At 56.2% G+C, this 22,500-nt stretch overlaps 7 protein-coding genes across 7 annotated transcripts in view; 4 read left to right on the top strand and 3 right to left on the bottom strand.

Annotated features, from left to right (window-relative positions):
* PTSG_02131 (uncharacterized protein) overlaps nucleotides 1–434 on the top strand; it is a 3,406-nt gene extending 2,972 nt beyond the window's left edge. Inside the window, exon 7 of the mRNA XM_004996556.1 lies at nucleotides 66–434. Within this exon, the coding sequence (XP_004996613.1) occupies nucleotides 66–248 (183 nt within the window). The 3' untranslated portion in view covers nucleotides 249–434. The remainder of the gene's footprint in view (nucleotides 1–65) is intronic.
* A 757-nt stretch (nucleotides 435–1,191) lies between these two features.
* PTSG_02130 (kinesin family member C3) lies at nucleotides 1,192–6,610 on the bottom strand (the record flags this gene model as incomplete). The annotated part of the gene is made up of 10 exons (XM_004996555.1): nucleotides 1,192–1,800; nucleotides 2,138–2,212; nucleotides 2,461–2,594; nucleotides 2,869–3,849; nucleotides 4,025–4,188; nucleotides 4,449–4,720; nucleotides 4,900–4,992; nucleotides 5,168–5,248; nucleotides 5,552–5,578; nucleotides 5,885–6,610. 10 exons carry the CDS (start codon nucleotides 6,608–6,610, stop codon nucleotides 1,192–1,194), a joined length of 3,162 nt encoding a protein of 1,053 aa, XP_004996612.1.
* Nucleotides 6,611–7,038: 428 nt separating this feature from the next.
* Nucleotides 7,039–11,196, bottom strand: PTSG_02129 (uncharacterized protein). Its single transcript, XM_004996554.1, has 4 exons — nucleotides 10,892–11,196; nucleotides 10,631–10,690; nucleotides 10,387–10,397; nucleotides 7,039–10,154 (listed from the first exon to the last, which is right to left on the bottom strand). The coding sequence occupies exons 1-4, from the start codon at nucleotides 11,111–11,113 to the stop codon at nucleotides 7,499–7,501; spliced, it is 2,949 nt and encodes a 982-aa protein (XP_004996611.1). The 5' UTR covers nucleotides 11,114–11,196; the 3' UTR covers nucleotides 7,039–7,498.
* A 165-nt stretch (nucleotides 11,197–11,361) lies between these two features.
* On the top strand, nucleotides 11,362–12,426 carry PTSG_02128 (uncharacterized protein; the record flags this gene model as incomplete). Its single annotated transcript, XM_004996553.1, has 3 exons — nucleotides 11,362–11,439; nucleotides 11,688–11,814; nucleotides 12,068–12,426. The coding sequence occupies 3 exons, from the start codon at nucleotides 11,362–11,364 to the stop codon at nucleotides 12,424–12,426; spliced, it is 564 nt and encodes a 187-aa protein (XP_004996610.1).
* On the bottom strand, nucleotides 12,258–16,605 carry PTSG_02127 (isovaleryl-CoA dehydrogenase). Its single transcript, XM_004996552.1, has 13 exons — nucleotides 16,396–16,605; nucleotides 15,982–16,071; nucleotides 15,703–15,754; nucleotides 15,379–15,471; nucleotides 15,148–15,224; nucleotides 14,897–14,990; nucleotides 14,456–14,586; nucleotides 14,135–14,234; nucleotides 13,835–13,935; nucleotides 13,613–13,684; nucleotides 13,295–13,399; nucleotides 13,031–13,103; nucleotides 12,258–12,739 (listed from the first exon to the last, which is right to left on the bottom strand). Exons 1-13 carry the CDS (start codon nucleotides 16,561–16,563, stop codon nucleotides 12,606–12,608), a joined length of 1,290 nt encoding a protein of 429 aa, XP_004996609.1. The 5' UTR covers nucleotides 16,564–16,605; the 3' UTR covers nucleotides 12,258–12,605.
* A 117-nt stretch (nucleotides 16,606–16,722) lies between these two features.
* PTSG_02126 (uncharacterized protein) lies at nucleotides 16,723–18,420 on the top strand. The gene is made up of 5 exons (XM_004996551.1): nucleotides 16,723–16,930; nucleotides 17,160–17,219; nucleotides 17,441–17,509; nucleotides 17,660–17,737; nucleotides 18,045–18,420. Exons 1-5 carry the CDS (start codon nucleotides 16,835–16,837, stop codon nucleotides 18,093–18,095), a joined length of 354 nt encoding a protein of 117 aa, XP_004996608.1. The 5' UTR covers nucleotides 16,723–16,834; the 3' UTR covers nucleotides 18,096–18,420.
* A 334-nt stretch (nucleotides 18,421–18,754) lies between these two features.
* Nucleotides 18,755–22,365, top strand: PTSG_02125 (uncharacterized protein; the record flags this gene model as incomplete). The annotated part of the gene is made up of 9 exons (XM_004996550.1): nucleotides 18,755–18,817; nucleotides 19,049–19,145; nucleotides 19,351–19,439; nucleotides 19,686–19,815; nucleotides 20,191–20,294; nucleotides 20,756–20,833; nucleotides 20,959–21,086; nucleotides 21,477–21,879; nucleotides 22,129–22,365. 9 exons carry the CDS (start codon nucleotides 18,755–18,757, stop codon nucleotides 22,363–22,365), a joined length of 1,329 nt encoding a protein of 442 aa, XP_004996607.1.
* Between the last annotated feature and the right edge of the window lie 135 nt (nucleotides 22,366–22,500).

Here is a 22,500-nt window from a genome sequence, read left to right as displayed (position 1 = left end):
ACCCAAGTCCAACCTCCCCCCCCCCCTTGCTTCCCATTTGTCTTGCCATCCTTCCTCCCATCTAGGTGGTCGCTGGCCAGGCAGAGGAGCGCCTTCGCATTGCCTGCAGGCAACAGGCTGGGGGCGTGTTTCCACGGCATAGACGGCAACAGCGCGGCAGTGCTGTGCACCCGAGCGGAGATGGCTCGACTAGACACCAGCGGTGGTCGTCAGACTGGGTGTACCGATGGGGCAGGCGACCACGGTAGGGGGGAGGGGTGGCGCTGGAAAAGGTGTAGAATAAGCGAATCGACAACGAGGAATTGACCTATAGGCGGATGGGTCGTGTTAAAATTTACTGGAGCTGGTTGGTTGTGTACATTTTAAACTACATAGTCCCAAAAGCATAGCCATGTTGTAAGAGATGATGTCACAGCAAGTAAACTGGTTCACCTTCTTGGGCGTTGATCGTTCACGAGTGAAACATTGTGGCCATGTTCACAAAGCACATTCGACCATGTGGGAGCGAACTGGTTTGAATTACATCAATGAACACATGGCAGTAGCTGCAATGTTTGTGATGAGCGCCGTTATGTGACATGATGTGACATGATCGTTTCTTGGTCCAAAAAAAAAAAAAAAGGCTGAGGAGGGAGGATGAAATAGGAGCTTGCTTTTGTTTGCGCAACAGTCCACAGGAACGCTTGGGACACACATCATTGCGCCGCTTGATTCAGGTAGTCAATTGTGTAATTGTGTCAGAATGATGTCAAGGACACAGGAACAAGTGCACGGATGACAGGCACGAGAACACAGGACAAGAACACACACACACACACACACACACACACATGGGAGAAGCCAGCTTCCCACAGAGGGCACACAGGCATGTCAGGCAGCTACGCACAAGCAAGGAATGGAACAGAGAGCTGATATCTTCCCACCCCAAGGTCAAGTCAAAAAACCAAACAAAAACAAACGCAAACAACGTACACAAGAGCATGTTTTGAATCACGCCACAACACACAGACACATCACGGACGGCCAGGCTATGGCTGAGGCGGGATTCAGCTACGCATCAATCACACAGAAAGCTATCGTGGTCAACCATCAGCAAAACGCGGTCAAAAATAAACACACACACATAGGCACAGACAGACAGACAGACAGACAAACAAACACACACACACACACACACACAACATTGCTGCGTCATCGTCGTGTGGAGAAGCCTCTGCTTCGTATTGGGGGCGGTTTCTTCTTTGGCCGCAGCCCGCTCCCAACGCCACCGCTGCGCTGGCCCGTGTGCTTCGTCGCGGGGCCAAGCTCAATCTTGCGGATGCCCTCACCAAACGAAAGCGTGCAGTGCGTCTCCTGTATGTTCTGCTCGAGCGGGCTGACGTTGATGAACACACACGTCTTCGAGTCGCCGCCGAGCGAGTCCTGCAGCACGTGTGTCAGCTTCGAGTTGCGATACGGCACGTGCGGAGAGTTGGTGGCCAGCGACTTGAACACATGCGCGAGCGCAGACAGGGACTTGTTGATGGCTGCAGCCTCCACCAACCGCTCGCCACTCGCCTCCGTCTTGGACACGCGCTCAGACCCGGCAAGATCAACCAGCGTCAGCTTTCCCACGGTGGTGGTGTTGGAGATGGTGTTGTACCCAGTCACCCGCAGCTGAAGGAGGAGGTGGGAGCGCGATGAGTCTGTGTTCATCTTCGTCGCGGCCATCGATCGGTTCTTGTCACCCATCGCCATAATCTTCTCAATCTCACCCTGAGACTTCACCTCCTTCTCCGTCAAATTGCCGACGTAAATGCCCTGGCGTGGCGGCAGTGTGATGTGACGTGGTGTGTGATTGTGTGTGTGATTGTGTGTGTGATTGTGTGTGTGTGTATATAATGCGTGTGTGATGGGTGTTATGTTTGTGATATGTGTGTGTGTGCGTGAGTGAGTGAGTGAGTGAGTGTGTGCGTGAGTGAGTGAGAGTGTGTGTGCGTGTGTGCGTGTGTGCGTGTGTTCAATGTGAGAGCACGTGCCGTGATCGTGCTCATGCGGATGGGTGCAAGGCGCGAAGAGGTGCAACAAGTGTCCGAAACGGATACAAAGAACGCTGTCCAAGCATTCAAATGCATGTTCATCTCCTTATTCTGTTTACCTGTGGGCTGGCGTGGATGCTGAGGCTCTGACCACGTGTTGGTGTGAGCAGGTCATACAGCTTCTCGTTGTACACCTTGGAGTGGTGATGACGACGGGGGAAAGGTGCACACGTGTGCGCATGTGAGCTGTTTTGGAGGTGGCGGCAGCTGCGGCGTCAAGAGATTGTGGACGACGATGGATGGATTGAAGCAAGAACAGCACACCATGCACCCAAATCCTGCACACGCACAAAGACAGACAGACAGACAGACAGACGGACAGACAGACGGACAGACAGACAGACAGACAGACAGACAGACACACCCACGGAATGCACGGCACCTCCATGAGCGAGACTGAGATTGAGTAGTCGACCTCCTCCCTGGCCTGGCAGAGCTCAAACAGTTGCTGCACAGCACGCCGGTTCACGCCCGGATTCGATGGCGGGCCCATCATCGTGTACGTCTTGCCAGAGCCTGATGGCATTGGCAGTGGTGACCATGCATTGTCACGGTGGATGGCAGTTGGCGGCGCGGGACATGGTGGTGAGACAACAGTGGTGAACGAAGGCAGGGCAACCGCAAATGGCAGCCACTCAGCAAACACACACACGCACACACACACAGAGGCAGACAGACACATAGACACAGACACATAGACACACAAACAGACTCACGCACACACGCAGACACAGACACACACACACACACACACACCAACACACGCACACACTCGCACACACACGCACACCTGTCTGGCCGTATGCCATGATGCAGACGTTGTAACCGTCGATGCACGACATGATCACCGGCTTGGTGTCGTTGAAGACGCGTTCTTGCGTGGTGTCTGGCGCATAGCACTGGTCAAACTCAAACGGCACGCTGCTGCCGTCCACCTTCCGCACAATGCACTCGCCCTCGTTGGGGAACTTGAAGATGCTGTCGCCACGGTTGTCCTTGCGCACGCGCAGAAACACGCGGATGTTTCCACGCAGCTCCTGCACTTTGTTGTACAGCAGCTTGCGTTCCATCTGCTCCTTGAGGTACTTGGCGCGCACGGCCTCTAAACGCGTGTGGATGTCGCGATGCAGGCGCCGCGATTGCGCAACCGTCAGCTCAAACATGCGCGTGAGCGACGCAACGCTGGCCTGCAGCTCAATCGCCGTCTCCTCCTTCTCCCGCTTCAGCTGCTGCACCTTGTGCTGCAGCTTGGTCAGCACGCGAACCGTCTCGGTCGAGTTGCTCGGGCTGCCCATGTGCCTCTGCAGCGTCTGGGTGCGCAAGCGAAGCGACACGTTCTCCGCCCGCAGCCTGTCAATCTCCGCGTCCTTCAGCTTGAGCGCCTTGTCTGCGTTGCCGGTCCTCAGCGCGGCCACCTCCTCCCGCAGCGCGGCGATGGTGTTGTGGTCCGCCTTGTACTTGATCACCTGTTCCTCAAGGTCGAGCGAGCGCGAGCGCCACTTTTCGCACTCCAACTGCAGGTCTCCCAGCTCCTCCTGCGCCTCCATCGCCTCGCGCTGGCGTCGGTCGGCCACCGTCTGCACACGCGTTTTCTCGCGCACCAGCTGCCGCACAGCCACGTCCTCCTCCACCACCTTGTCCGCCTGCAGCCGCTCCAGCTTATGCCGCTGCTCGGCAACAATCGCCTCCAGCTCGTCGATGCGTCGCGCCGCCGCCGCAGACAGCGACGCGCTGCTGCCGCCCTCGCGCGCACGCACACGCACCCCGCGGCCTGCACGGGTTGGCGGTGGTGGTGATGATGGCAAAGTGAGTGGGTGGTCGCTGTTGTGTGAGTCGCTCTCCAAAGCACGAGAACAAGAACAAGAACAAGAACAACAACAGCACAAGGAACAACAAGAACAAGAACAAGAACAAGAACAAGAACAAGAACAAGAACAACAACGCACGTGCGGAAGCAACGATGCTGCCTGAGCGAATGAGTTCGGCCGGGGAGAACTGTGAGAGGTCTGAGCGGCCAGTGAAGTTCCAGTTGATGTCCGCAAATGCAATCGCTTCGTTGAGGTCGTAGTTGCACTCCCGCAGCACAAGCAGCTGCTCGTTGATGCTCGTCCTGCGTCGTGCGCAGGGAACGCGCAAACGGACACGTGTGAGGGTGTATGAGACAGAGAGAGAAGGGAGGGAAGTTGGGCGTATGAATTCACACCAACAGTGTCAGGCACAAGACAACAGGAAAAGACAGGGAAAGGCCACGGCAACATCGCAACCGCACAGACACACAGACACAGACACACAGACAGACAGACACAGACAGACACAGAGACACAGACACACAGACACACACACACGCACACACACACATGCACACCGCACCACTCTGGGAAGAGCTTTTGCAGCTCGTTGAGTTGGCGTTTGACGTCGGGGATGCAGCGTTCCCACACGAGCGGAATTCGGTGCCACTCTCCACTCTCCTGGTCCATGTACAAATACGTGTTTCGCGTGTTTTCCATCAGATACAGGTACATGTGTCCGTGCGTGGGGTGGTCGAATTCGCCAAAGCGCGGGTCGTTTGCAATCTCCCCTGCAGGGTCTGATGTTGACGACACAACATACGCCAGCCACTCTTGTGGGAACGGGCGCCATTCCTATCATCCCCCGGGGGTGCATGTGTGTGTGTGTGTGTGCATGTGTGTGTGTGTGTGTGTGTTGTGTAAGAAGGAGACGGGTATGACGTGTGGCAGTGGCTTTGACACGGACATGTATTCATGCAAATGTACACAATCAGGTACATGCACACATATATGAAGGCGCGAATTGTGGATACCTGCGCCTCCCAGTCCATGTACACGCGGCCTTGCTCGGTCTGGTACGTTGTGATCTCGCTCCCATCCGAGAGTGTAATGTATTCAAAGGTGACCTGCGGTGACAAAGACACGTGGATGTGAGGCAAACATGGATGGGCAAGTAGGGACGAGGAAGCGCGAGAGGAAACCTGTAGTCGCGACAAATTCCCAATATGCAAAGACATGTCCATACACAACGGCGTGCACACACAGACACACAGACACACAGACACACACACACACACGCACCGTTTCCATCTGCGATGACTCGTCGAGCCCCTCTGGCACCTCCTGCTGCATCTCACCTGTGCTCTTGTTCATGTACATTGGCTGGAGCAAGACAGGTGCATGGAGGTGCAAGACGATGAGCACACACGCAAGCGCCAAGTCAGTCACACCGGACACACACACACACACACACACACACACACACACACGTGCACACACACACACACACACACACACACACACACACACACACACAAGCACACACACCCACACCCACACCGAACACACACACACACACACACACACACACACACACCCACGCATGCACGCGAAAGCCGCAATAAAACGCCGCGTGCCAAGCGAAACAAGAGCCATTGCCCTGTGTGTGCGTTTGCGCTAACGTACCGAACCATCAGTTCCTCCGTTGGTGATCTGGCATGGCACAACGTTTACCACAGAGAACGAAAAGATGTGTTGAACAATGACGCTCAATACGTAAGCAAGGCTGTTGCACACAGTTTCACGCACACATGCACGGGCAACAGCACAGACGCATGCATGCAGGCAGGCAGGCAGACAGAAACACACACACACACACACACACACACACGAGCAGAAAGAGACGCACACACACACACACACGCACACACGAATGGAAACACACATACGCACACACACACACACACACACACACACACACACACACACACACACACACACACGAGCAGAAGCACGCACCAGAAACCAGTCGTTTGCGGCGTCCTTGGTGGAGTGCCGCTGGACGAGTCGACACAGTGTTGGGATGTACTCCTCATAGCGAATGATGTCGTCATCCTCCAGCGATGACAGGGTCCGCAGGCGGTTGACGGTGTGCTTACTAATGTTGACCTTTGTGGTCTGCGACGATAGCGCATCCCACATGCGCCCCGCGCTCAGGTACCCCGTGTTGTCAAGGTCGGCCTCTTGAAAAATGCTCAGACACAGCTGCTGAAACCTGTGCTGCCATGCCTCCGCGTCCTTGGTGCTTTTCCTGTCCGCCCGTCGTTGCTGCTGCTTCTTGCTCTTCTTGTCCTTGCTTTTCTTCTGCTTGGCCTTGCCCTTGTTCTTATCCTTCTTGGATCGCTTGCGCCAGCTTCTCCTGCTGCCATCACCGTCAACCTTTGCGTCGTGCTGTGCTGGTGGTGGCGACTCCACCGCTTCCCGAAGTTGGGCTGCTTCCTCCGAGGCAGCTGCTTGCCGCAGCGCCTCTCTGTCAAAATTCGACCATGTGTCGAGGAGAGAGGTGTCCCCAAGCCCATCGTCACCACCACCACCACCACCGCCACTACCACCTTTTGTCCCTTTGTGCTGCTCGTGCTGATGGTGCTGCCGGGAATGGTCGTGACCGTTCACGCTCTGCGGGGTCATGGAGCTTTCGCGACTGGCCCGGCCTCTGTCTGACGCGGCAGACGCCGCTGTGCCCATCCTCCAGGCCCACGCTCCGGCCTCCAGCGGGCCAGAGTACCAAAAAGCAAGAGAGGAGAGGGGGTTGTTGCAAACTCACGCACAGACAGAACCGCACCCACACCAAAATGGAACCGTCAACGTACGTGTGTTTGTGTGGGTGTTTGGGTGTGTTCGTGTGCGTGTGCGTGTGTGTACGTGCGTGAGAGTAAGGGAGGGAGAGAGAGAGTAAGGGACACGAACTGAAAGCACCCCACGTGTGTGCCCCGCGTTCTGGTTGTCTTCGCCCCGATGTGACAGGAGTCTCAGCTGCCTCCGCACACGCACACTCCAAAGTCGTGGTGCTGAGGGTGGAAGACAACAACAACAGCAAAACCAAGGAGGGCGATGCGACGAGTGAGGAGGACGCGAACAAGGTCGAATCTTCTGGGAAATTTTCAACAAAATATCCATTGTTAAGGGTGACGTGCGTCGGTTTGTTTGGCGCACAACACGAAGCAAGCAAGAAGCAAAAGGTGAGGAAGAAGCAGCGGGTAGGCAACAAGAACAAGCAGCGGGAACAAGCAAAGCAAGCAACAAATACAGTCTTGTGTGCGTGTGTCGTGTGCATGCGTATGCTGTCACGACAAGACGAGTGCGTCATTAGCGGCAAGGAGAGAGAGAGAGAGGAGCCCTGCAAGCAAGCAAGGTGGGAAAGCTGTGTGAAGAAAGCAATCGCCACGGGAACGCCAACCTTGCACATAAAACAAAAAAATAAATGGGTTGGTGACCAGCAACAAGGAGCAGATCAAAACAAGAAGGGGAAAGCAAGTAACCAAAAAGCAGCAGCAAGTTGAGGGCTGCAAATGTAGGTGAGACAAAGGCAGGGGCACAAGCAAGAAAGAAAGCAAAAGGGGCCTGCAAAAGCGCTTAGAACAGTGTGTGAATGGTGCCCACACGCTCGGCAGCATCGGTGGTGTGGATCGGGGCGCTGGCAAAGGCCACCCCAGCACCGGCAGGTCCATCAGCAACAACAGCAAGCGACGCGCCAAAGCGCGAGTTGTGTTTCTGGCCCGCGTGCGCCGTGTATGTGGTGGTGACAGCGAGCGTGGCGGGATCAACAGCCAGCACGCGACCGGCCTCGTGGCTGTGGAACGGTGCACCCACGAGCGCAAGGGTTGAGTTCACTGCCTGCAGCGTCCAACCCAGGCCAGCAAAGTCGGCGTCACCGTGCAGCGTGGCCAGCGGGGCTGTGCGCGTGCCAACGGTGAGATCGCCATGAAGGCTGCCAAAGTCAAACGTCATCACAGCACCCGCCATGTCCTTGTCTGCGTTCTTCAGGGTCACCAGCTTCTTTCCCGCGCTCGACGCAGATACGAGCAGCAGCGTCTTGCCGTTGCCAGCAGCACCACCGCAACCAGCTCCACTGCCACGGCCACTGGGGGACACAATTGCTGCAGCCCAGCCAAACTTTGCGCGGTCGTCTGTACCCGCCAGCGTGAAGCGCACAGCACCTGTGGCCAGATCCATGGCAACGAGCTGGCCAACAGACCCAATGTCCGGGTTGTGGTAACCAGGGCTGGAAATGAGTGCAACCGCAGCCATTGACGACGAGGACGAGGACGACAACGGGCACGCACTGTTGCTGCTGCTGCTGCTGTTGTTGTTGTTGTTGTTGTTGCTCTTGCTGCTGCTGGTGTCGGCGGTTGCTGTGCTTGGAACACACGCCCAGGCAATGGAGCGACCAAACCAGGCGTAAGGGGAGTTGCCGTGCACAAGGAGGTCTGCGTCCTGCTCCAGGTCCAGGTGCCGTGGCCAGCTGGAGCGGGGCCGGAACACACCCACTGCCCCGCGGTGGAGTGTGTCGCCGTCGTCAGCGCCGTGATACGGTGCGCCCACAAGCAGCTGCCCGCCAGCCACGGTGGCATTGCTGTCGGTGGCGTTGCTGTTGCATGCAGGCACGACCGCCACCGCCAGGCCGAGGCTGGCCCAGCGCGTTGCGGTGGCGATGGTCGTTGTCGGCTCGGCTGCCGGCATCGTCTTGGCAGCGCGCGCAAGGAACACGTGCACGCGGCCCGTGTAGTTGCCGGCCACTTGCTTCAGGTCCTTCCCTTCGGCGGACGGCGCGCCAACCACGAGGTCAGCCAATCCATCACCGTTCACATCACCAATAGCGCACGCCGATCCAAACCGTGCATACCCGTCCGTGCCGTTGATGGTGTGCTGCAGCGTCAGGTCACCGCTGCCCGTGCGTGTGTACACGAGCACGGCGCCAATCTGGGGGCGGCCGTGGTCACCGACACCGGGCGCACCGACCACCACATCCTCAATGCCGTCGTTGTTCACGTCGCCCGTGCACATGGCTGTGCCCACATACGCGTTGGGCTGCTGCTCCGCTGCCGCTGTCGCCGTGGTCACAGCAGCCGCCGGGACGGTCGCTGGTGGTGAGGTCAATGTTGGTGTTGATGATGATGACGATGATGAGGATGAAGATGACGACGGAAGGGACGTGAAAGCAGCGTCGGTGGCGTGTGTCGGGTGCGGAAGCGTTGTGGTGTCGATGGGCGCATGCTTTGGGGCGCTGGCGAGCACGCGGTCAAACCACTGCACAATGTGATCGGAGACACCGCGACGCCGTGCCCGCCCCCTGACAAACGCGCGCATCCGCTGGCGAAGCAGGGAGCGGTGGGCTGCGGTGACGCGGGACGGGTGGTGACGCACGTGGACGCCGCGCGAGGTGTGCACAAGCTGCAGCGGTGGGGCTGGCCCCGAGGTCAGCTCGTCAACAACATCTTCAAACGCGCGAATGAGGCGAACGTACGATGCAGACGGGCGCACCTTGCGGCGCGTCTCGCTGTCCACGACAACGCCCCCAGCACCGTACACGCCATCATAAGACGGCACGCCATTGTCTGCGTCGCCATCGGCACGAGCGCCAGTATCAGCACGACCAGCAACACCATATTCACCGGGGCGCGTGGCGAGTTGTGGCAGGGAGCCGTTGGGAGGGCCGTGCAGGGCCCACTTGACCATGCGATTCCACATGAACGCGGTCCATGCGCTGTTATCGTCCATCCCGCCAACAGTAAAGTCCATGTACTGCTCGGGCAGGAACGGTGCGGGCTGCACCTCCACCGGATATGCGAGGGCACCGGCGTCCTCGATGGCGATGGTGGCGACCTTGAACAGCGCAGAGCAGCGGGCAATGGTGGACGCGTTGACGGTGCGGTTGACAAACTCCGGTGCATACTTGTAGATGTTGACGAGGTCCTGCACGGGAACGTACCAGTCGTTGGCGTGCAAAAAGGTGAGGTTGAGCTGGTATGCCGCCACAAACTCGCCGCCTGTGTCGCCCTCCGTGTGAGCAATATCGCACAGGTCACCAGTGCAGTTGTAGTTCTGCATGCCCATCGTGCGCAGGAAGCCCTGGCCGTGCGGGACCTGCGCCAGGCCATGCCAGTTGATGTCGGCAATGTAGTGGGAGGTCACGCCCAGGAGAAACACCACCAGCTTCTCCGTCTCCGCGGTCCACGGGCGCGGGAACTTGTCGTGGATGTATTTGGCTGCAGCTGCCTGGAAAGGAGGCCTGTTCAATCACAAGGGCACAAGCATGGTGGGAGGAGTGGATGAATGAGGGGGAGAGCGAGGGGAAGTGCACGTGAGCGTTTGGGAGAGGAAGGGGGGGGGGAGGTGAGGATGCAGAAGGCCGGGGATGTGCATTCGCAGGGTGTCGTGGTGTGTACAGTAGCGAGGCGTCTATATGTTTAGTTCCCGGGCGAGGACGGCAGCACACGTGTCAGTGCACCAAAATATCTCACCAGTGAGCGTCCTGAAGGGGTTGTAGTGGCGTGATGTGATGTGCAAAGGGAGGAACATTTGAAGCATGGTTGTGCAATTGGTTAGAAGCATGGTTGTAGTATTGTGTTGAAAATTACATGAGAGGGTCGGACAGAGATCGGAGCGTTGGACGATGGGGGTGTATGAGAGATGTGGGTCGAGCCACGGTTTAGTTGCGTGGATAAAACATGTGCAACCACAGTGAACTTGCTGACATGAGCGAACCTCGCCAGCGTTGTGGTCCGTTCCGCACGTGTACAAATAATCGGGGTAGGGGCTTCCACCCTACACAAAATGAAAACGAGCGCCCAAGAAGAGGGGGGGGGGGAGTGGTGTGATTAAAACAGACGAAGCAGCAACGCACGGTATAGACACCAACAAATCACACATCACCATCAACACACACACACACACACACACACACACACACACACACACACACACAGCCAACAGCACACGGTCAACAACAGCCACGGTGTTGTTCACCTGGAGCGCATCGAGGTGGCGCGCAATCATGTCCTCTGCATCAATGCCGTTGGTGTCCTTGAACCACTGGCGTGCGCGCTGGGCAATCACGTTGTGCGTTGTCATGCCACACGCAAGAGCCGCATGCTCTCGCACGTCCAGCACGCATGCCATGACCACCAGCACGGCCATCATCGCCGCCGCCGCAGCAGCGGCCACAGCACCCACACCTCGCACCACCATCGTTGATCGACGCAGCGAGTGGATTCGATTGTGGAAAATTGGTAGAAGATGTTCATGAAATCACCTGGATGCTCCGAACGCGATTGCAGCCAAGATGACATGCATGACGCGACCGCCAATCAATTCATTCTTTCGTCGCAACAGTTGACAAGCAGCCCACAGCCCATCGCACAACACACAACATAGCACAACACACCGCAACACGTTCGCGTTGCACACTAATTCATACGTAGGGACCACTTGGCACGATGACGAGCTTGAGTGAGATGGTTCGCCGCAGGTATCCTCACAAGAAGGATGACTTGGACGTGCTGCGAACATGTCAGGTGAGGCAAGGCCACGATGAGCGACCCCTACACTCCGGCAATGATTGCCATGACCGCGCGTCTCTCTCTCTCTCTCTCCCGTGACACATGACATTTGTTCCCCCTTCCTTCCTCACACACCTGCACACACACCTGCACACACACACACACACACACACACACACACACACACACACACACACACACACACACACACACACACACACACATACACACACACACACACACACACGCGCGCGCGCGCGCAGTGGAAGGCGGTGAAGGGAGGTGCGCTGGCATTTGTTGCCATGGGCGGCCTCGTGTTCCTGGGCGGTCGCACGTATGCCAGGCGGGTCGACCCAACGTTCCACCGTTACATCCTCGTCAGCAGCATCGGTGCGTATGTGCCACACAGACAGTGAGGGAAGGGTAGGCAAAGAGAGCGGGAGAGAGGGGGAGGGAAAGGGAGAACGACGTGGTTAGACGTACCTGCGCGCGTACATGTGCGCCCATGCACTTGTGTACGTTCACATTCTGTTTTGCTCACTGGGGAAGCGCGTTGTTGGTTTGGATTGACTCGCATGTATCGGGCGCCCACACAACATGGTTACGGCACACTCACAACCCGCTCTTCTGCGCGTGACTGCAGTGTCTGCATCGGTTGCCAGCGCAGCGACCTCCTTCACAGCGTCACAGGCGTGCTTGCATGAGGTGCGCGCCAAGAACCTGGCCAAGGCAGAGAAGATGAAGCAGGAACAGCAAGGCCAGCAAGGCCAATCTCTCGAAACACAGCACGCGCACCAAGAGCACGCCGGCCCACACGTGTCATCTGTATCACCTGCCACTGCAACGTCTCTATTGGGACCACAACAGCAGGGCAGCGCAATATCGCCAGCAGTGGCGCACAACACAAGCACGCACGTGCAGCACACATCACCACACCATGGGGGCGGGAGCCAACAGCACAGCAGCAGCGACGCCACTAGCACAGACTTGACTCACGCATAGCAGGATGCAGAGACAACGGAGGAGACACGGGCAGAGATGGATGGAAGGACGACATCTGCACAAGCACACACACACACACACATACTCAAAAGCATTGACAGCTACTACAAAGAAGGGGGAGGGTGAAGGGAGAAAGGGCCACAGACAGGAGCATCAGGGGCACGTGGCGTGGTGTGTGCTCAGCGGTACATGGAGTTGAAGGCGCGGCCGATGAGAAGGCGGCGGATCTCGCTCGTGCCGGCACCAATCTCGTACAGCTTGGCATCGCGCATGATGCGCCCAGTCGGGTAGTCGTTGATGTACCCGTTGCCGCCTGTGGTAGTGGAATGGGGAGAGGGGTTGTATTTGTGTCATGTTTGTGAGAGCAGGATACGTGAGAGAGAGTGTGTGTGTTGTGTGTTGTGTGCGTGTTTGTTGTGTGTGTGTGTGTGTGTGCGTGCGCAATGTGTGTGTGTGCAAAATGTGCGTGCGCAATGTGTGTGTGTGTGTGTGCGTGCGTGCAAAATGTGTGTGTGTGTGTGAGTGAGTGGGTGTGTGTGCAATATGTGTGTTGTGGTTGGTGCCTGGTCGTACGGTGGGACACTGTATTGGCTACTGTGCTTACCGAGGCACTGGATGGCGTCGAGGGCAACCTTGGTGGCGGCCTCGGCAGAGTAAAGAATCACACCAGCACAGTCCTGCAACAAGAAATGGCAAGAGGAAGACGACATGGGTGGAAATGAGGAGGTGAAGCAAGGAGGGGGGAGGGGGAAACAGGGCAACCAGGTCTTGGAAAGTAGACACACACACACACACATACACACAAAGCACAAAGGCCAGACAGACAGCAACATGGACAAATACACACACACACACATGGCGCACCGACCTTGCTCTCGACAATGCCCTTGTCGCACTTCTTGGCGACGGAGTAGACATATGCGCGGTTGGCGCTGAGCGTCGTGTACATGTCAGCCAGCTTGGCTTGCATCATCTGCCACAGGCAAGCAGTCGCCATGGGAGTGGTCGGTGGTGGTTTCGTTGGTGTCAGCGTTGTTGCATGGTTTTGGCACGTTGAGGGCAGCAGGCGCCAAACACAACGAGCGTGTGTGAGGACAGCGGAACGTGAAGCAAGCGCTTCCGGCAGCAAGGTGATGACGCGTTGTGCTGATCACGGTGGTGGTGGTGGACATGGATATGTACGCACCTGGAAGGTACCGATGGGCTTGCCAAACTGCTTGCGCTCGTGCACGTAATCAAAGGACACATCAACAGCGGCCTGGTTGGGGGGGGGGAATGGTGGTGTGAGCGCGTGAGCGCACGAGGTGGCGGAGGCGTGGAAGCACGCAGGTGGCAGGGGAGCGCGCGCGCATGTGTGTGTGTGTGTGTGTGTGTGTGTGTGTGTGCGTGCGTGCGTGCATGATTGTACCTGCATGAGGCCGAGTGGGCCGCCGGCGAGGACGAGGCGCTCAAGATCGAGACCAGACATGAGCACATACACGCCCTTGTTCACCTCGCCAAGCACATTCTCTGCACACAGGCGCAGGCAACCGTGCTTGCAAAGTGAGGGAGCGTTCTGGTTCACAACACAACACAACACAGCACAACAAGTGCACACCCTCGCAGACCCACCTCACACCCCAACACAACCAACAATCACCCACGCCATTGCATCAGGGGTGACGGCGCGCGCGCGTGTATGCGTGTGCGCGCGTGGGTGTGCGTTTACCCTTTGGGACGCGGCAGTTCTCGAAAACAAGCTCGCACGTGTTTGAGCCACGCATGCCAAGCTTGTCAAGCTTCTGCGCAGTGCTGAATCCTTCAAAGTCCTGGCAGCGGTGGTCGAAAAGGGAGAAAAAAAAAGGGGGGGGGGAGGGAGAAATGAGGAGGAAATACATGTGTAAGCAATGGCAGACAAATAGGCAGACGCACGCAGGCAAACACAGACACAGACACACACACACACCAACGCATACACAGACACACAGACACACCAACACACGCACACACACACCAAGGCACACACAGTGACGCGGCCGGGCGCCTGTACCTTCTCCACGAGGAACGCGGTGATGCCGTGCTGGTGTGCGCTCATATCTGTCTTTGCGTAGACGACGAGCACGTCGGCGTCGGGGCCGTTGGTGATCCAGAACTTGTTGCCGTTCAGCACATACGAGTCGCCTGTGGTGGCGGTGGTTGTTTGTTGTTTGTTGTTGTTGTTGGTTGTTGTTATTGTTGTTGTTTTTGTTGTTGTTGGTGTGAATGAATTGGCACCATGAGACGAGGAGAGGATGTTAGGGGCGAGTAAGAGCGTGGGCACATTGATGAGGGGAAACATAGGGAAGCACAATACCGCCATCAAACAAAAGCGCAGTATCAGCAGCGACAACTGGGGGTGTACATGCACTCTCATTACAACCACAGCACCACAGCACCACAGCACAGCACCACCGCCACCACCACCATCACTATCACTGCCACGACGACTGACCGTCCTCCTGTGCACGGAGCTGCATTGAGACGACGTCCGAGCCAGAGCCGGGCTCCGACATGGCCAGCGCACCCATGTGCTCGCCAGAGATGAGCTGGTGCACACGCAAGGCAAGGAGGAGAGGTGAGTGAGTTGGTGTTTGTGGTGGTGATTGCGGTGCAGCGAGAGCGTAAACCAGACCAGCACATTGTTGACATTGACACGCAGACACGAAACACACATACACACAGACAGACACACAGGCCGTGCACCTTGGGCAGGTACTTCTGCTTCTGCTCCTCGTTGCCGTTGCGAACAATCTGGTTCACGCACAGGTTGCTGTGAGCACCTGCACACGCAAATCAAAAGGCAGATGCAAGTATTGTGAGCACGTACGCATGCAAGCAGGAAAGTATTCCGTATTTGCGTGTGTGTGTGTGTGTGTGTGTGTGCGTGCAATAATTGTGGCGCAAGAGCATGACTGTACACGCAGCAAAACTGACCGTAGGAAAGAGCAATGGAACCAGAGGCGCGGGAGAGTTCCTCCATGGCAATCACGTGCTCCGTGTAGCCAAGGGCAGAGCCACCATATTCCTCTACAAACACACCACGCACGTGCGTACGTGAATGGAACACACAAATGCTCAACGTGGAAACAGACACACACACACACACAGACACAGACACACACACAGACACACAGACACACACACACACAGACACACAGACACAGACACAGACACACACACACACACACACACACACACACACACACACACACACACACACACACACGACGCGAGCGTTGAGCGCAGGACGGCGCATACCAGGTGCGGTGATGCCAAGAAGGCCAAGGTCACCCAGCTTCTTCCAGAACTCCTGTAAAACGTTAAACAAAGGGAGCAACGAACGGCAACCACAAGTGAACAGGGAGAGGAGGAGGAAGAAGAAGAGAAGACAGAAAGGGAGGGAGAAGGAGAAGAGAGAAGCACAAGAACAAGAACAAGAACAACAACAACAACAAGAACAACAACTACAACTACAACGACCACAACAACTACAACAACAACTACAACTACAACGACCACAACAAGACGACGACGCACCCGAAGGTTGTCCCAGCCGTTGTTCTTGTCAATGTCCTGCGCATAGGGGGCAAGCTCTTGCTGCGCAAACTTGTTGATTGTCTCCTTGAGCTGTCATTTCGAAACGACAAACAATCGAACGCACACAAACAAACACACACACACACACAATACGCACACACACACACACACACACACACACACACACACACACACACACACACACACACACACACACACACACACACACACACGTTCATGGTCAGCCATATGAGGTAACAACGCGACATGTCAAGGAGGGCACCCTTAATAAAGGGTTTGTGCTTCCGTTGGCGTGTTTGGTTTTGGTTGGTGCGGTGGTGTGTTGCAATTCATGTCACAACACGCGCATGAGCGCCTTCGATCGCCGCCACCACATCATCCAAGTTTACCTACCTCGAGTTGGGTGTCGGTGAGGTCGCTCACGGTGTCTGTCATCATGGAGCGCACGCCGGCCCAGGGTGCGCCTCCGCGGTTGGCGGCACCCACGGCCGCAGCGGCCACAACGCCGCCAGTGCGAGCAGCGCTCACGCCAGCACGAACAAGTACACCAGCCACCATCATCTTGGGTCTTAGTGTGGAGGAGCTGCAAGCAAAGCAAAAAAAATTGCAGGCACTTTGGGAATCAGGTGAGCGGCCGGTTTCACGTTTGAACTTGAATTTCAGGCGGGCGCACGCACGGTGACTTTTGCGACATCACATGGTGTAGCCACATTTCTCTCTCGCTCGCGACCGCCGCTGTCTCAGTTGTCTGCTGCTTCCACACTGTCTTCACTTCTGCCTCCTCTCGTTGCCTTGTCTTGCCCGACCTCACACACACACGCATACGCACACCATGAGTGGAAAGGCGCTGGTTGAGGGCATGATTTCGCCCAACAAGGCTGTTGCCAGGACACGTGTGATTGGTCTCTACAGGGCCTGGTTCAGATCGGTGCGTGCGCATTTGCGTCTGAGGTTGTTGTTGGTGTTGGTGGTGTTGTTTTGCAGTGCAAGTTGTTTTTGTGCAGTGTGGAGTGCGTGCGGGTGTGCACTTGTGTGTTTGTGTGTTTGTATTGGACTGAGAGTACCGCTGTTTCCACAAAGGAATAGCCACACACACACACACACACACACACACACACACATTCGTTGGTCTCGTGGCTTCCTCTTCATGCACACAGATTCCCGAGATTATCCAAATCTTCCGTTTGGAAAAGACGCCACAGGAGTGCAGGGACAAGGTACAACTACCCATGCGAAGCTGTGCATACTATATTGTTCATCGTGTTTTGTGTGACCTGTGTGTGTGTGTGTGTTTGTGTGTACACGCATGTTTCATCTTTCCCACTCCCACTTGCCCTCCTACTCCCCCTCCCTCCCACTCCTTCCTCGTCTCTCTCTCTCTGTTTGACTCTGTGTTGGTCTCACCCTGCTTTGTTATCTTGTTTCCCGCCCCGTGCAGCTGAAGGAGAAGTTCATGGTGAACAAGGACGTGGACGACGTGCGCGTGATTGACATGCTCACCATTAAGGTATTGTGTTGTGTGTGTGTGTGTGCGTGTGCGTGTACACAAAGGATGCGGGCGTTTGCGAACGAAACGCAAGGGTTATGACACGGAGACATGGCGTTTGTTTCGGCTTTGGGTGGCTTACAACATCACCGCACGTGTGTGTATGTGCAGGGTCAAATGGAATTGGATGAGACCATGAAGGTGTGGAAACAAAAAACGCACGTGATGCGCTTCTGGGAAGACCCCGCGGTACGTCTTTCGTCGACATTGTGTGTGTGTGTGTATGTACTCGTGCGTATGTGTATGCACTCGTGCGTCTGAGTGTGTGTGTGTGTGTCTGTGCGTGCATGCGTTCGCATGTAAGTGAATGTAATCGTGCATGTGTGTGCGTCGTGCATGTGTGTGCATGTTCGTGTCAGGTTTGATGACGGCCTTGTGGCGACACCTCCCCTCACCTCACCTCACCTCACCTCTTCCTTCCCTTCCCTCTCTCTCCCTCCCCCCCCCCATTCCCACCACATCCTTGCTCACCCTCCTCCTCCCATTGCCACAACAGGGTCCCAAGCCCCAGCCCACCTTCCTCGAGAAGTTCCTCAAGGGCCGCTGAGGCGCGAGAAAACAACAGCAACAATAACAACAGCAGCAGCAGCAGGAAGAGGAGGCGGAGGAACAGGAGCGGTGATGGCGCTTTCCCATATGGATGTGCCATCACATCGCTTGGTGCTGTCTGCGTGTGGATGTGAGTGTGTGTTTGATAAGGAAGCGAGTGCGTTTTGAGCGGAGGTGTGGTGCCAGTGTGGGCGTGGTGCGTGTTCTAGGACGCAAGAAGAATTCAAGTGCAAGAGGTGCTGTGGTTATGGTGGGTTCCTTGACTGCGTGTGTGTGTGTCGTGTGCGTGTGTCGTGTGCGTGCGTGCGTGCGTGCGTGCGTGCGTGCGTCATGTGTGTTCTGTGGGTGTGCAGCCTGCCATCCTTGGAACGAATGAACATGTGGGAGCGAGCAAGGACTCAATGAAGCAAGAGAAGGAGAATGAAGGAAAGAAAGGGTGTGTGGATGGAATTAAGAAATGGAGGGATGGGAACGACCATCAATCGTCACCAACAACAACACAACAATCGGCACCAAAACAACAACGGAAACGCACGACTGACCGCTGCTGCCCTCCCTGCTGCTGCTGCTGTTGCTGCTGTTGCTGCTGTTGCTGCTGACTCCACCAGGAGCAGACCGCACATACACACACGCGAGCACCAGCACAAACACATCGTCATGGCAGACGACAGCGTACAAACCATCAAGGTGGTGGTTGTCGGTGATGGATCCACGGGGAAGGTGCGTATGTGTGTCTGTGTGTCTGTGTGTCTCTGTATGCGTGCATGAGTGGTGCGCATGCAAGTGTACTTGTGTGTACATCTCGTGCGACAGACAGACAGACAGACAGACACACACGCACACAACATCAGCCATCCCCCCCTTTCTCTTTGCGGAGCACTCCGCCAAGTTGATATGACACGATGCCTGTGATGACAAGATCTAACACCATGTACGAATGCACGAATACAGACGTCCATCATCACACGGTACTGCCAAGACGCGTTTGCACCCGCCTACAACCAAACCGTTGGCCTGGACTTTTTCCTCAAGCGCGTCGACCTTCCAAGTGTGTGCATGTGCGTGCGTGCGTGCGTGAGTTGTGCGTGTGCGTGTGTGTGTGGATATGTGTGTGCATGTGCCTCTTCTCGCCTGTTGTGGCATTTCTCCGCTTCTTCTGCCTCTGTCCCTTGTCCGCGCCTACCTCTTCCCTCTCCAACTTCCACCCCCCGCCCCGCCTCACCCGCCTCACGTATCCAATGATACACGGGCAGAGGACAAACACGTAACCATGCAGTTATGGGACGTTGGTGGTCAGAGTATTGGCGGCAAGATGCTGAAGACATACCTGGAGAACGCACAGGTGTGAGGTCTTCGTGCGTTACCATGCCTTCCCTTGCGAGCGAGCAAGCAAGCTTGCTTGCCCCGCCCGTTTGCACGCATCTCCCCCCCCCCCCCACACACACACACAGTTGCATTCGTCACCCCACCACCCCCTCCCTACCGATTACCATTCAATGATTCACCGCGTAGCCCCTGTGCTTCCCAACACCGTACTCACTAAACCATCCACCCCCAACAATACATGCGCGCACGTCCACGCGACCAGGTGGTGCTGTTTGTGTACGACATCTCCAACCGCGAGAGCTTTGAGAACCTCAATGACTGGCGGGCCATTGTCACAAAGACATTTGTGGACAAGCCAAAGAAGCCAAAGTGTGCCCTCGTCGCTAACAAAGGTCGGTGACGCGCTGGTGTTTGTCCCCCTCCCCCTCTCTCGCTCTTCAACAAGTTCTCATTGTAACGCCTCACCACCTTTGTTCTGTGCCCCACCTCTTGTCACGGTCACTCACATCTCTACCTCCATGCACGCCACTGCCTTCTCTTCCGCACACGCTCGCTGCCAACCAACCACCACAACACGCACAACACCCACGACGACGACGACGACGACGACGACGTCGACGACGACGATGTCCACCACCAACAACCCCAACAAACAACACACAACAACGATGCCCCAACACACACACACACACACACACACACACACACACACACTCACTCACAACAACAACAACAACGATACCACCACCACGACCACCGCCGACCAGTTGATCTCGAGCACCAGCGTGCCGTCTCCCCCGCCCTACATGCCCAGCGCTGCAATAACTCGGGCTGGATGTCCTTCCACGTCTCCGCCAGAAACTCAAAGGCGGTGCGTGCACGCGTGCGCATGTGCGCTTGCTGGAGGCCAAGCGTGATTCAGATATGGTGTAGTTTGAGCTTGTATTGTTGCTGTTGTTGTCGCCGTTGGCTGTTGGCTGTTGGCCGTTGGCTGTTGGATGCATGTAAGCGGCCGCTGTGACCCGTGGCCTTTGGTGTGCATGTGCTCACCAAGCAACCAAGCAGCTTCACCGCACGCAGCAAACACCCAAGCAAGCACCTTTGCAACCACAACCCCATCGCTCCTCCACTCACTTGCCACTCCACCCACCCACCTCCCCTTCCCTCAACCCACAACCCCCTTTTTTCTTCCCTCCCCTGTTCACATTGGCCTTGGTGGCTGCGCGCGCGCGTGTGTGTATGCGTGCGTGCGTGCGTGCGTGCGTGCGTGTGTGTGTGTGTGTGTGTGTGTGTGTGTGTGCGTGCGTGTGTGTGTGTGTGTGTGTGTGCCAGATTGAGCTCATGTTCCGCGAAATCATTGCGGAGATCACCGGTGTGAGCGTTTCCCAGCAGGAACAGGAGGCCGTCAGGGTGAGCGCGTGCTTGTGTGTGTTTGTGCGTGTTTGTGTGTTTGTGTGCGCTTGCATGTTCATGTTCATGCGGGTTGCAGCAGCCTTCTTACACACACACATGCACAACCGACATTGTGCTTGCAGTTGAAAGCGGTGACGACGTCCATCCCTGTACAGAGCCATGCGGAGCGCGAGAGCGTGGCAAGCCTTGGACAGCAGGCAGATGCTTCCCCGACACGAAAACCCATCAAGTCACAGTCCAACACATCAGGGTTCTGCTCTCTCCAGTAGCAGCGTGCCCTCTTACGTTACACGACTCTAACGACCGCCACAGCAATGTCAAGCGAGCAACAACCGTTATTCCTCGCCTTTTTGCTGTTGCTTCTTGCTCTGCCTGACCTTTGTACATTTTCTTTGTGTGTGTGTGTGTGTGTGTGTGTGTGTGTGTGTGTGTGTGTGTGTGTGTGTGTGTGTGTGTGTGTGTGTGTGCTTGTGTGTGTGTGTGTGTGTGTGTGTGTGTGTGTGTGTGTGTGTGTGTGTGTGTGTGTGTGTGTGTGTGTGTGTGTGTGTGTGTGTGTGTGTGTGTGTGTGTGTGTGCTTGTGTCTTGCTTGCCTGACTTGGCTGGCTTGTCTCCTCTCACTTTGCCGAATGTCATAAAAAGATTTCCACCAAATATCTACATTTCCCACCGCGCCGCGCGTTTTGGCCCAAACGCAACGCATGCTGTGCTTGAAGCCACTCTTGTTGTTCTACACATGTCCATCCCATCCATCAACACGAGCGCCTCTCCTCTCCCAGTATCATCATCATCATCATCATCATCATCATCACTGCCATCAGCCACTCAGCGGCAATACCCACACGTAGGATATCTGTCTCTGCTGTGTAACATGGCGGGGTCGTCAGTGCCGGCCTCGCAACCTGCACCAGCAACCGTTGTTCCAACCACACCAACTACAACAGGATCCACAGCGACATCAGACGATGCCACGCCACACACATCGTCATCATCCTCAGCATCGTCTCGGTTCACATGCGACATATGCGGGAAGGACTATGCACATGTAGGTTCTAGTGTGTGTGTGTGTGTGTGTGTGCGTGTGACACTTTGGTTCGTTTGGTTGATGTTCGTTTGTGGCTTCTGATGCTTTCGACTGTTGCCTTGCGGCTGCAACAACTCCTCCCTCGCGTCGTGTCCGATCCTGCGGACTCCTTGGCGTGGTGGTGTGCTGTCCTTCCTGCTCCTGATCCCATTTCCACGGTCTCATGCTTGTTTGTCTCCGCATTGCTTTGCTCAACACATGTTTCCCCAGAAGCGAAATCTATGGCGACACAAGCAGCAGACCCACTTTGGGAAGCAGACCACGTTCCCGTGCCCATTTCCAGGCTGCTCCTCCACCTTCACCCGAAAGTCCGACTTGCGCGTCCATGAGCGCGTGCACACTGGCGAACGGCCGTACCAGTGCTGCATATGCTCAGCCACTTTTGTCCGCAGCAGCGACTATCGCGTCAGTGGACACACGTGTGCATGCATATGCGTGTGCGTGTGATTGCATGCGTGTACGTGTGGGTGCTGACATGCATGCGTGCGTGCGTGTGTGTGTGCTTGCATGCTTTCGAGGTATTCACAAGGCACGGGTCCTGCTTTCCACCGTACCTTACTCAAGCAACGCTTTTGGCAACAC

The sequence above is a fragment of the Salpingoeca rosetta genome (assembly GCF_000188695.1).
Source record: "Salpingoeca rosetta unplaced genomic scaffold supercont1.5, whole genome shotgun sequence".
Classification (NCBI taxonomy): Eukaryota; class Choanoflagellata; order Craspedida; family Salpingoecidae; genus Salpingoeca; species Salpingoeca rosetta.
The sequence above is the reverse complement of the archived record's forward strand: the minus strand, read 5'-3'. Positions and strand labels throughout refer to the sequence as shown.